Raw genomic sequence first — 14,191 nt, forward strand, 5'->3', positions numbered from 1 at the left:
CTGGGTGTCTCTGTGCTTGTGGAACCCATATTTATGGGGAGTGCCTTTCCTGGCTTCGTTGGACTTCACCCAAGGGTGGAGATGGTGATTGATGACAAGGAGCCAGGGGAATTTCGTGAATGAATCTGAATTCGGAGCTCCCATGACAACAGCAACGATCAAGCGGTGACTAAGAATCGTGAGTCCTGAACCTTTGTGCCTTGTGGAAATATGATACTTGCTTTGTAGTATTTCGTGTGTTTTATTTGTGTTTTCTATTTTATGATGATAAATTAGGCTTACATTACCTTGTTGTGCTTGTACACTTATTACCACCTGTCCTGGACACTCAAATAGTCTTGAGTCCGATTAATCCAGCTCATTACAGAATGGGGAAACAGGACTGATGGAATTGCTCTGCTGGGAGCTAACGTGGACCTGATGGGTGAGTATCTTCTTTCAGTGTCAAAAGAAGTCAGTAAGTGCAAGTGAATAATTATTCGGTGGACACAACTGGAGTACACTTGCTGTAGGTAAACATACAGCAGCTTGTCAGTATCTACAGATTTCATCGTGTTCCTATATGCAATGCAATAATGCAGAATCTGAGAGTTTTCTACATGACAAAGTACACTCATCAGTGATCAGCAATGCTATTGTAGCTTCGCTTTTCGGTGAAGTATTTTTATACGTGATTAATATTGCTGAAGATTTTAGAGCACAGTCTAGTTTCAAGCAAACCATTTGCATTCTCTCCATACAAATCATCATCCAGAATATTAATTCATCCCCACTGCTTGCTGTGCCTGAATAAACTATTATTTAGGTTTCAAAGAAATGCTTCAGAAGAGGCAATGACTTTAATTTCTCTGTGCAAGCTTTTTATGTAATTGTGTTGCAATATTATTCAAATGGAGTTTCACAGCACACAAGCCCCTGAAATTTGGACACTTGGATTTCTGTTATCTCTGATGAGTTTTCAGCAATATCCACTTTCATGGGGTGTCAATAAATTACTTGCATCATTGATACTTTGTTGTTGGAGGGTCATTGTGTGAGTGGACAATGTTAAAGTGGAGAACTTAAGTTTGAGAGGTTATAGGCATAACAAGTGTAGGCAGGATGGTAGTTCAGGCAGTAGAATGCTCCTTCTGTGAGAAGTATGATTTCAAGGTACCTAATGGGTCTGCCTGATTATTACATCGGCAGGAAGTGCACCCGACATCAGCTCCTGACTGACAAGGTCGAGGAGCTGGAGCTGGATGTACTCAGGGTGTATTCATAGACAAGTCTTCTACTGAGAAGGTCATACCAAGAGTGCCAGGTTCAGATTGTAGATGGGTGACCAGCAGGAGCAGGAGATCCCCCGTGTCCATTCTCCTCAGTAGCAAGTGTTCTCCTATGGACACTGCCGGAGGGGTACTTTCAGAGCACAGTAGCAGCAGCCAGGCCAGTGGCACTGAGGGAAGAGTAAAGCCAAGAGGAGCAACTATGATAGGAGACTTCATAGTTAGGGGGACAGACAGCAGATTCTGTGGCCAGGATGGTGTGTTGCTCCTCAGCTCCGAGGATCCAGGATGTCTCAGAGCGGCAGCAGAAGATTCTCAAGGCAGAGGGTGAGCAGCCAGAGGTCGTGGTGCACATTGGCACCAATGGCATAGTTAGAAAGGGGGAAGAGGTCCTGTGCAATGAGTTTAGGGAGGTAGGGAAGAGGCTTGAAGAACAGGATGTCCAAGGTAGTAATCTCCGGAATACTCCCAGCGCCACGTTAGTCAAGGCAGGAATAGGGTGATGGTACAGATGAATGAATGGCTTAGGAAGTGGTGCAGAGGGCAAGGTTTCAAATTTCTGGATCATTGAGATACTTTCTGGGGAAGGTATGACCTGTACTAGGCAGACGGTTTACACTTGAACCTGAGGAGGACCAATATCCTTGTGGGTTTGTTTGCTGGAGCTCTTGGGGATGGTTTAAACTAAACTGGCAAGGGAATGGGAATTGGAATGATCGGGCTGAGGATGGGACTGTTGATGTACAAGTCGATGCAGTGCGTAGTGAGACTGTGAAGAGAGACAAGCAGATAGTAGGACAAAATTAGATTCAGTGGGATGAGTTGAAGTATAACATCTGAGCAAAATTGAAAAGGGCGATGAATACTGGGCAAAAGGTCTTCCATTTGAATGAATGCAGTATACGGAATAAGGTAAATGATATTGTAGCAGAGTTAGAGATTGGCAGGCGTGATGTTGAAGGCATCACTGAGTCATGGCTGGAAGAAGATCACCGATGGGACCTTAAATCCCAGAATACACCTTATATTGAAAGAACAGGCAGGGAGGCAGATGAGGTGGGGTGGTTCTGTTGGGAAAAATGGGTAGGTACAGGATCTCAAGAGGGAACTTATAGAGGGGCAATGATATAGCTTTTTCTAGCAGTTTGTGATTGAGCCCACAGTTCTGGATTGGGTGTTGAGTCATGAACCAGATTTGATTTGGGAGCTTAAGGTAAAGGAACCTTTGGGAGACATGATCATAATATGATAGAATTTACTCTGCAGTTTGACAGGGAGAAGGTAAATTCAGGTGTTTCAGTATTACAGGGGAGTAAAGAGAGTTATCGATAGGAGTTAGACAAAGTTGACTGAAAGCGGACATTCACGGGAATGACACAGAACAGCAATGATTGGAGGCAATTCAGAAGGCACCACCTGGAGAGCAAAATACACCCCAAAGGTGAAGAAATATTCGAAAGGGAGGATGAGGCAACCGTGGCTGACGAGGGAAGTCAAAGAGAGGATAGTAACAAAAGGGAGAGCATATAATACAGCAAAAAAATAATGTGAAGTTAGAGGATTGGGAACCTTTTAAAAACTAACAGAGGACAACTAAAAAAAACCATAGAGAGAGAAAAGATCAAAAGTGAAGGTACAGTAAGTTAGTTCAAAAATATCAGAGGATACCAAAAGCTTTTTCAAATATAAAAAGTGTAAAAGAGAGGCGAGAATTAATTGGCTGCTGGAAAATAATGCTGCAGAGGTAGGGATGGGACAAAGAAATAGCAGGTGAATTTAATGAGTAATTTGCGTCAGCCTTCACTGTTCAAGACACCAGCAGAATGGCGGAAATCCAAGTGTCAGGGGACAGAAGTGAGTGTAGTTGCAACTAGTAAGGAGAAGGTACTTAGAAGCTGAAAGGACTGAAGTTAGGTAAGTCACCTGGACCAGAAGGGCTATATTCAAGGGTTCTGTAACAGGTGTCTGAAGAGACTGGGGAGGCATTAGTAATGATCTTTCAAGAATCATGAGATTCTGGAATGGTTCCAGAGGACTGGAAAATTGTAAATGTCACTCCACTCCTTAAGAAGGGAGAGGAGCAGAAGAAAAGAAATTATATATCCGTTAGTTTGGTTTCAATGGTTGGGAAGATGTTAGGGATGACATTTCAGGATGCTTGGAGCCACGTGATAAAGTAGACCAAAGTCAGTATGGTTTCCTTAAGGGGAAACCTTGACTGACAAATCTGTTGGAATTCTTCAAAGATTCAAGATTCAAAGTATGTTTATTAGCGAAGTATGTGTGCAGTAAACAGCTCTGAAATTCATCTTTCCCGCAGACAGTCAAAAAGCCAAGGAGAATCATGGAACTAACCCTGTTCAAAGGAAGACATCAAACCTTGCCCCCACCCCCCATATCCACAAATGGTAACAAAAAAAAACTGAGTGAGAACAGAATATAAAACATAAAATCATACAGATGATACAAAAATAGCTGGAGAGGCAGGTAGTCTGTGGAGGGACTTAGACAGATTGGATGCTGGAGTTTAGAAGAATGAGGGGGGTGGACCTCATATGAAATCTATTGAATATTAAAAGGCTTAGTGGATGTGGAGAGAATGTTTCCTATCATGGGTGAGTCTAGGACCAGAGAGCACAGCCTCAAAACAGAGATGAGAAGCAGAGAGTGGTGAACCTGTGGAATTCATTGCCACAGATGGCTGTGGAGGCCAAGTAATTCAGTGTATTTAAAGCAGAGGTTGATAAGTTCTTTGTTAATCGGGGCACAAATGGTTATAAAGAGGATGTAAGAGAATGGGTTTGAGAGACCCATTGAAGTTACTTCACTGACACAATGAGGCTTTCAATACTCCTGTCATGACTGGATGGAAAATAATCTTTGAAGCTGGTCTTGGAAGTGAGGCATTACTATTGCAGCAAATGGTCTTAACTTCGTGTACAGATCGTGTAGATTTGCAGAAAAAGAAAAACATGCAAGTTTGACCTGCAAACTTAAGCATTTAAATTTAAATTAAATCTGAAATGTAATTTTGGAATGTGGTTGTTAATTGATGAAGAGGGAGACTAGAAAAGACATAAACAGGAAAGGGAAACTTATTGGGTGTGTGGTCTGAGTATATTGGATTTACATCTTTTGAGGACTCCATAAGAGATAATGCGCTCTCTTTTGCAACAAGTTTGAGGCATGAATAGCATGGCATAACATGGATGCATTAGGGAGTGTTCTTTGTAATTTATTCTAAGATGCAGGCATCAGAGAATGGCAAGATCAACACATTCCTCATTGCCCATGAGAAATCCTCATTCTGGTACAAATTAACTTTTGAGTTACAGATGTGCACAGGCACTTAAAGGGATTTTTCTTGCTCTGGAGCTGAGAAGCCTTATCTGGCATGAACAAAACTTGGCTACGTGGGACAGGATTTATCAGCATTTGGAAAAGCATCTAAAATGTTCATGAATTTTGAGCTCCTAAGACCCTGATATTTATTGGCAATGGGCAGAACACCCTGAAAGAAGTGAGGAGTTATAAAATAACCAAAAAGTCTAATCCGTTTCCTGTTCTCATTACTACCATCAATGAGGAGGTGCAGGAGCCTGAAGACCCACACTCAACATCTTAAGAACAGTTTCTTCCCCTCTGCCATCAGGTTTCCGAACGGTCCATGAACACTATCTACTCTTTTGCACTGTTGATTTATTTATTTTTAAAATTGCAACTTAAAGTGTTATGTTTACACGGTACAACTTCCACAGAACAACACACTTCACTAACATCAATGACAATAACCCTGATTCAGTCTCTAATTCAGAAACTATCTTGTAAAAAATTTCAACCACCAGCTGTTGAGATGTGGTTTAATCCACTAACAAATTATTGGGACGGGGCCTTTTGGGGGAAGGCTAATTACAATGGTATTAGTCAGGAACTTGGGAGCCTAAAGTAGGAACAGATGTTCTCAGGCAAGTGCACAGCAGAAATGTGGAGGTTATTTTGAAGCTCTTGCATGGGGTTCTGGATAGGTTTGCCCCACTGAGACAGGGAAAGGATGGCTGGTTGTAGGAACAGTGAGGAGGAACAAGAGAGGACAAAGGAAGCAAACTTAAGGTTTAGGAAGCAAACATTAGACAGAAGAGAGTTAAAAGGTAATCAAGAAAGAGCTTAAGTAGGGACTTAGGAGACCTAGAAGGGGTCATGAGAAGGCCTTACCACACTCTAGGTGTTCTACACACACGTGAGGAACAAGAGGATGACTAGATTGAAGGTAGGATTGCTCAGGGACAAAGCAGGAAATATGTGCCTGGAGTTGAAGGAGATAAGGAAGTCCTTTATAAATACTTTGCTTCAGTGTCCAACAAGGAGAGGGGTTTTGACGAAGGTGAGGTCAGAGTAGTAAAAGCTAATATGCTAAAACATGTCAATGTGAAGAAAGAGGCAGTGGTGGAGCTTCTGAAAAAAATTTGGATAGATAAGTACTCCAGGTCAGACAGGTTATTATGAAATGAGAGGGGACAGATTGCTGAGGCATTAACAATGATCTTTGCATCTTCCTTTGCCACAGGACTCCTAACAGAGGATGACATGTGTTCCATTATCCTCAGAATTATACACCTTATGTTAATGGAGGGCAAAATAATGGAGAGGATTCTTGGGGACAGAATTTATCACCATTTGGAAGAGCATATGTTTATTAGGGATAGTCAGGATGGTTTTGTGAGGGACAGGTCATGCCTCATGTGCCTGGTTTGAGTTTGTTAAGGAGGTTTAAATTGATAAATTGATTAAGATAGAGTGAATTTGACAAGGTTCCCCATGTTAGGTTCTTCCAGAAAGTCATGAGGCATAGGATTCATGGAAAACAGCCTGCATGGATTCAGAGTTGGCTTCCCTACAGAAGGCAGATAGTGGTAGTGGATCGAATACATTCTACCTGGAGGTCAGTGACCAGTGTTGTTCAGCAGGGATCTGTTCTGGGAACCCTATTCTTTTTGATTTTTTTTTATATATAAATGACCTGGATGAGGAAGTGGAAAGGTTAGTTAGTAAATTTGCAGATGACACAAAGGTTGCTGATGTTTTGCATAGAGTCATAAGTTACGATGTGATATAGACAACTCGCAGGACCGGTCAGGGAATTGGCATATGGAGTTCAATATGGAAAAAATGAGAAGTGGTACACTTTGGAAGATTGATCTTAAGTGTTAATGGCAAGATTCTTAACAGCATGGAGGAACAGAGGGACATCAGACAATAGATCCCTCAGATTTGTCACACACATTGATAAGGTGGTATGGTGTGTTGGCCTTCATTCATTGATGGATTGAGTTCAAGAGCCAAGAGGTAATGATGCAGCTCTGTAGAACTCTAGTTAGACCACACTTGGAATACCATGTTCAGTTCTGATCACCTCAATATGGAAGCTTCATAGAGGGTTCAGAGCAGTTTCACCAAACTGCTCTCTGGATCAGAGAATAGGTCTTATGAGGAAAGGTTGAGTGAGCTCGTGCTTTTCTCTTTGGAGTGAAAGAAGATGAGAGGTGACTTGTTGTGAAGATTATGGGAGGCATAGATAGAGCCAGTACCTTTCTCTGAGGTTGCCAATGGCCAATAACGAGAACATCCTTTTAAAATGAGTGGAGGGAAGCTGAGGGGTAGTGTATTTACCCAGAGAGTGGCAAGAGCCTGGAATGCATTGCAAGGGATGGCTGATGCAATAGGGACATTTAATAGGCACATGGATGTAAGAGAAATGGAGGATTATAGGCTATGTAGGAGGGAAGACAGAGCATCAGGGGCATTAAGGATAATACTGTGCTTTATGTTCTATGTTTTATTTGTATGCCACCCTGTTACACCCCTGATTATAGGATCATTCATCAAAGTTATTATCAGATTTGTCCTTTGACATTGGACTTCCTTTTCTGCTAAACAAGTTAAATACACTCTCACTAAACTTAAAACAAACTGACAAGCCATGAAGACTTTCTTTCCATGACCAAGCAGCCTAAGGCAGAATCATTAGTAGTTTGAGTCTCAGGATCCCTTGGAATAACAGTGTTTTCACCAAAGGTTTCAAGTAATATTGCTCATACGTAATTCTGCATTCACCACCACAAAGAATTCTCCTCTGTTTATTCAATTAATTTTCACTTCACAAATTTTCTATCCATTGTTGAAAACATGGACACAAACTGATCTTATGGATGTTACAGACAAAATACTGAAGGTTCAGGCAGCATCTCTGGAAAGAAATGGAAAATCGATTTTTCAGGTCAGGACCCTTCCTGGACAGCACCTGCGTGCCATTGTGTCTCCATTGTCAGTTATTTGTCAGTATCTCTGGCATTCACTCTCCTCACAGGGACCTGGAATATTAACACAGCAACAATTATGGAGTTTACATCTTGATTGTGGGATAGGATTGATAAGTCAAAATCTCTTTGTCAGCTGCTGGTCTTAGAGGACAACACCTGAGATAAATATAATTTCTTTATCTTATGGTCTCCTGAGCTTTGGATCAAACTTTCATTTACGTGTTTTAGTAATCATGAAAGAAAAGGGCTCGACAAATGATGAATTAACTCACTAATTGTAAGGTTTGCCAGCTCAGTAATTAAATCCACAGAAGGTCGATTTCTCTTTGTTCTTTGTTTCAGCTTTCGATGCGTTTATGAGCAGCACAATGGAACAGCTTCCAGACCTGCCGCCTCACACTCCAGTCACCGGACCTCTCGAGCTGTCAGTTTGAGAGTTTGCTTTGTCTCTCTCTCTCTGGCTGTGTGGGTTTCCTCTAGATGTTCTACTTCATTTCCACATCCCAAAGGTGTGTTTGTTGGTAGTTTGTGTGTAGATGAGAGGTGGAATCTGACAGGAATGTGGGAAGAATGAACTGGGATATGTTTAAGTGGGTGTCTCATGGCTACTGTAGATCCCGTGGGCTGAAAGACTATAACACCATAAGACTATAACACATAGGAGCGGAATTAGGCCATTTGGCCCCTCGAATCTGCTCTGCCAGTCCATCATGGCTGATCCAACTTCCCTCTCAGCCCCAATCTCCCCATAACGCTTCATGCTCTGACTAATCAAGAATCTATCAACATCTGCCATAAATATACATAAAGACTTGGCCTCCACAGCTCCTGTGGCAAAGAATTCCACAGATTCACCACATTCTGGCTGAAGAAATTCCTCATCTCCATTCTAAAAGAATGCCTCTCTATACCGAGGGTGTGTCCTTTGCTCTTCGGCTTTCCCACCATCCTCTCCACATTCACTCTATCAAGGCCTTACCATTCGATATGTTTCAATGAGTCACCCCTCATTCTTCTACATTCTAGTGAATACAGGCCCAGAGCCATCAGATGCTCTTCATATGACAAGCCATTCAATCCCAAAATCATTTTTGAGAATCTCCTTTGAACCCTCTCCAGTTTCAGCACATCCTCTAGAAGATAAGGAGCCCAAAACTGTTCACAACACTCCAAGTGAGGCCTCACCAGTGCCTTATAAATATCCTTGCTTTTATATTCTAGTCCTCTGAAATGAATGCTAATATTGCATTTACCTTCCTCACCATAGACTCAACCTGCTCAAAGACTTTCAAGTCCATTTGTGTCTCAGTATTTTGTATTTTCTCTCCATTTAGAAAATAATCAACCCTTTCATTTCTTCTGCCAAAGTGCATGACCATACAATTTCCAACACAGTATTCCATTCTCCTAATCTGTTTAAGTCCTTCTGTAGTCTCTCTTCTTCCTCAACACTACTTCTCTTCCTCCTATCTTCATATTTACTAGAATGTTACCTGGGTTTCAGCACCTAAGTTACAGAGAAAGGTTGAACAAGTTAGGTCTTTATTCTTTGGAGTGTAGAAGGTTGAGGGGGGACTTGATAGAGATATTTAAAATTATGAGGGGGATAGATAGAGTTGACGTGGATAGGCTTTTTCCATTGAGAGTAGGGGAGATTCAAACAAGAGGACATGAGTTGAGAGTTAAGGGGCAAAAGTTTAAGGGTAACATGAGGGGGAATTTCTTTACTCAGAGAGTGGTAGCTTTGTGAGGTGAACTTCCAGTAGAAGTGGTAGAGGCAGGTTCGGTATTGCCAATTAAAGTAAAATTGGATAGGTATATGGACAGGAAAGGAATGGAGGGTTATGGGCTGAGTGCGGGTCAGTGGGGTTCGGCACTAATACCTAATATAAGAGTAAGCGTTCGGCACAGACTAGAAGGGCCAAGATGGCCTGTTTCTGTGCTATAATTGTTATATGGTTATATATTGTCTGTAAACTTCAATTCCAGCATCCAAATCATTAACACATAACATAAAAAGAATTAGACCCAAACCCAACACAGACCCTGTGGAACACCACTAGTCACAGTTAGCCAGTCAGAAAAGGCTCCCTTTATTCCCACTTTTTGCCTTCTGCCAATCATTCATTGCTCTATACCGTAGGTTTACAGCTTATTAAGCAGCCTCGTGTGTGGCACCTGCTCAAAGGTCTTCTGAAAATCCAAGTACACCACATCAACCAATTCTCATTTGTCTATCCTGCTTGTTACTTCTTCAAAAAAATTCCAAAAGATTTGTCAGGCAAGTGTTTCCCTTGAAGCACTGCTGACTATGGCCTATTTTATCATATTCCTCCAAGTATCCTGAGACCTCATCCTTAATGATCGACTCCAACATCTTCCCAACCACTGAGGTCAGAGTAACTGGCCTGCAGCTTCCTTTCTTCTGCCTCTCTTCCTTCTTGAAGAGTGGAGTGACAATTGCAATTTTCCAGTCTTCTGGAACCATTCCAGAATCCAGTGACTTTTGAAAGATCATTATTAATGCCTCTACAATCTCTTCAGCCACTTCTTTCAGAACTCTGGGGTGCACACCATCTGGTCCAGGTGACCTATCTACCTTCAGTCTTTTCAGTTTCCCAAGAACCTTCTCTCTCGTAATGGTAACTTCACACACTTCATGCCCTCTGACACCTGGAACTTCCAACATACTGTTAGTGTCTTCCACAGTGAAGACCTGTTTCCATACTTGGGCTCCATGATGGGAAGCAGTTTCCTGGCCCTTTATGTAAGTGATCTTTCTTCCTTTTCCCCATACCAGGTTTTAATATAACTCTTCATCATGGGGCAGCGTAATCAGACCACTTCTCTCAGGGATCATTAAATCAAGATCAGCCATGAATTCTGATTTCAGTCCCTGCCTTTTCCTCACAAGTCCAATAGTTGAATCACATGAGAGATACAAGCCTTAAGAGAGTTTTATCTTGTGCAGCAGAACAAGAGCTATCACAACACTCTAATCTGCTGAAATAATTCAAGTCCCGAGGCCGTCTTGTGTACTGCAACAGCACAAAAGCATCCTTATATCAAGAAGCAAAGGAAGAGTGAAGGTGTTCAGGATCAGTCAAGGGGTAAATAAGGAACAATGACCTAGAAATAATGCATGAGATTCCCCTCACCAACACTTGCATCTCACCTATTAAACCAAAATTCAAACTGACACATTAACCTCATCCACTTGTCTGGATATAAACCTTTTGTTCAGAGGTATTAGTCACCGGTGGAAAACCCAGGGATGTTAGATTGATATAAATCTGAAACATCACTGTTCTGACCCTACAAACTTGATTTTGCTGATAGTAATAACCTTGCTCCCCAGAGCATGCTGGTTCTATTTCTTTCTGCAACCTGGATCGAAGGCAAGGTATCTTTGGAGTCAACTTTTAATTTACTTTCCTGACTGATACCTGAACGTCTTCACTTTTGCACTTTGTTTATCATGGGTACTGGTATAATTAGCAAAGGCTGACTGTAAATTGATCAGCACTCAGTTACAAACCCTCAGTATAGGAGTGAGTAGTATTTGCACTTTGGTGCCACTGACCCTCCCAGCATCTAGTGGACCTCCCAACAAGGCTCCAGAAACAGATCTTCATTGAAGAATGGAGTGACGGTGTTGCAGCATCTAAATATAAAGCTGTTAAGCTTTCTGGATCTCACAGATGAAGGCATTGGATTTCATCATCTGATCAGCCACCCAATACATGATGTGTGAAATCTCTGTGATTTTTAGCTTGAAGACCTCAACATCTCCAGATATCATGGCAAACAGTCCATTCTTCACATATTCTATCACCCCCAACCCAACTCCTTACCCCTTGCACTCCTCATTCATCGCTCTTCTGGTAATCTCCTTCTTGGCAGGGAGAGTGTGGGTGCTAGGTGGCTAGGATTGCTGGTATGATTGGTAGTGAAGGGTCTGAATGGATTTTCTTCTTTCATTGCTTCTGCTTGACAACACAAAGTGTCATGACAAGGAATTGAGTGGTTAGTGAGGAGAATGGACAAGTTGTGTTCACATACAGCTCGTTGGAAAATGGGACACAGAGATTTTGACAAAAGCTTTATCACGATGAAAAAGTATGGAAAAATGTTTTTGTGAACTCAGGGTGATGCTTGCTTTTTGCTCGTCCATCAACAATGAAAACATCTTGAACAGTGGAGAAAATCAACGATGATGGTGGCAAGGGTGGGGATACCGGTTCATCTGTGTTTGTTTTCTCTTTTACGAAGAATTCTTGAGCAGGTGGATGTATGTGCAAGGAGCCTTGGGCAACTTGTTGGACATTAACAATTAATCTTAAAATTTTACAATAAATCTATGGGGAAATTTTTAGATGATTTCTTCTTCAAAGGTGGCTATCCTGTGCCATTATTAATGACTAATGACATTTGTCAGTATCTCAGCTCAGAGAGACTGTCCTGAATACTTCCTTCGGCTGAATCGGATAACAATCTCTGAGCTTGGTCTCTGATGTAATTTTCTTCTGTTTTCCTCACTGTGGAGTTAATGGTCCAGAAAATGAAATTCTTCTTTCAAGGAATGCTTGGCTAGTTAAAATTTGACTAAATGCCATATCATATCCGCTGGTCAATGTGCTGCTGTTTGTCCACAGCAGTTCAACACTGTTGAGAATCTGGGCAGATTCACCACAATGCCGTTTAATCAGGGGAGGCTCCCTCCTCCCACTTCTCACGATGATCACTCAGCAGTGGAACATCTGAAGTCATGCACTAAAAAGCAGCTTTTAATATTTTCAGGATTTCTCTACGGATATGTTACAACTAAAAATATTCTCAGAATGGTAGTTGTGAAGAGTTCTGCATGAAAACAATTTGTATAGTTTCCTGAAGGTGGATTTGCATAAAAAATGTTGTTTTGCTCTGATTAACAATTTCATTTGCTGGGCAGGTTACATTTCCCTTTGCTCATCTGCTTAAAAGTATCTTATGGCATTAAATGCTTCTAAAAGTCAGTGTTCTCGCAAGATTCTCTCATGGCATAAAAATGATTGGAACTGTTTCATGCAAAAAATGACATTTAGTTGCTAATTAACACTTTTTTAAATATTCCATGAACCACTGTATATAATCTATTATCACCAGCACCTCATTAAATTTCATGGCTTCGCTCTTCCTAAAATCGCATTAAAATCCCCATTGCAGGTGTCATCAACAAGAGAGTTCTATGCCCAGGTTCTCAACATCGCCAGTATCTCTGCTTCCAAGCAATGATGTGTTGACTGTAGATTATTCCTCTAGAGAAATTCCAGTTCTCTTCAGTGCACATCAGTAATTGCATATGACAGAAAGGTGAAAGTGCTGACATTGTTGATGAAATTACTTGTCTCTTTACAGGCTTTATTTCAGCCAGTGTAATTAAGGAATAATTTTATTCCTTCACTGTTGTGAGGGGAGCACTGAATAGTGAACTGTTCATCACAAAGTGTATTCTTATTTGAATAAGATTTTGCTTTTCTTCACATTGATCTTTGTTTGAAATGTGGCAAACAAAATAAGTGTCACTGATGGTGGAAAGATGGACTTCGGGGCAGGAGTGAAGTGATGGTGGTGCTAAACAGCGACTCCTTTGCTTGCATCTTCGGAAACAGCTCTACTTCGGTCCTTGATATCTCTTTTTTTCCTTTTCAAGGTTCTTTCGAAGACCCTGACCTGGAGTTACTCTCTGACATTGGTTCTTCGCGGGAATGGGACCCGCTCTCGGGGGTCTCACGACTGGCCGTTATTTTGATATCCCAAATTACCGGGCGAACGAGTAGTCTCTGGGGTACTGCAAGTCTGTGACTTTATTGATGCTTTGCTGCACGCTTGAGTGCTCGGTGGTGGGTGCTGATGCTTTTTTGCTGGTAGGGGAGGGTGGAGGGGGTCATTGCCTCAGTGCTACTTGTGCATAGGAGGGGGAGCTGGTGGGGGGGGGGGGTTCTAACGTTCTATTTGTCATTCATTCTTTTGGACACCACTCTGTTTTCTTGGATGTTTGTGAAGAAAAAGAATGTACATTGTATACATTTCTCTGACATTAAGCGTACCTATTGAAATCTACTGAAACAAAAAAAGAATATAAATTGTCTCCTTATCTCAATGGATTAAAAAAAAACTTCTTTCATTTAGGTCAGAGGTCGAGGCATTCATTGACAGTATGCCAGGTATGATTAGACACCTGCTGTACTTTGAAGCTGTAAATTCGTCCAGCTGTGGTATAAATAGGTTACCATGTACTGCCGACAAAGGAACATGTGGGTGGCATATGACAATTCAGTTGTACCATATGTAATGGGCCCTTACACTGCGGGTGTAACCCAGGTTAATTAAACCCAAAGATGTAACATGAGAAAGCTCCACCTGTGGAGGGATGAAAACAATGTTTATCAAAGAGAACTTGGAAAAAAGCTTTGCGAGAATGAGGCACGGCTGTTGCAGGCATGCACAAGTGAGGGAAATGTTGCAATCTATAGGAAGCTAAAGATGTAAGCTGTTAAGGGTGGAATTAGTAGTGAGTATCTCTACACTACTTAAGACTGATTTATACTTTTGCGTATGGGCTAC

The 14,191-nt window shown here is 41.6% G+C and overlaps 1 protein-coding gene across 1 annotated transcript in view; it reads left to right on the forward strand.

Annotated features, from left to right (window-relative positions):
• The first annotated feature begins 2,126 nt into the window (after positions 1-2,126).
• LOC132400424 (uncharacterized) overlaps positions 2,127-14,191 on the forward strand; it is a 36,740-nt gene continuing 24,675 nt past the window's right edge. The window contains exons 1-3 of the mRNA XM_059981362.1: positions 2,127-2,329; positions 7,928-8,094; positions 13,278-13,412. Of these exons, the coding sequence (XP_059837345.1) occupies positions 2,127-2,329; positions 7,928-8,094; positions 13,278-13,412 (505 nt within the window). The remainder of the gene's footprint in view (positions 2,330-7,927; positions 8,095-13,277; positions 13,413-14,191) is intronic.

This window comes from Hypanus sabinus, chromosome 10 (genome assembly GCF_030144855.1).
Source record: "Hypanus sabinus isolate sHypSab1 chromosome 10, sHypSab1.hap1, whole genome shotgun sequence".
Taxonomy (NCBI): Eukaryota; Metazoa; Chordata; class Chondrichthyes; order Myliobatiformes; family Dasyatidae; genus Hypanus; species Hypanus sabinus.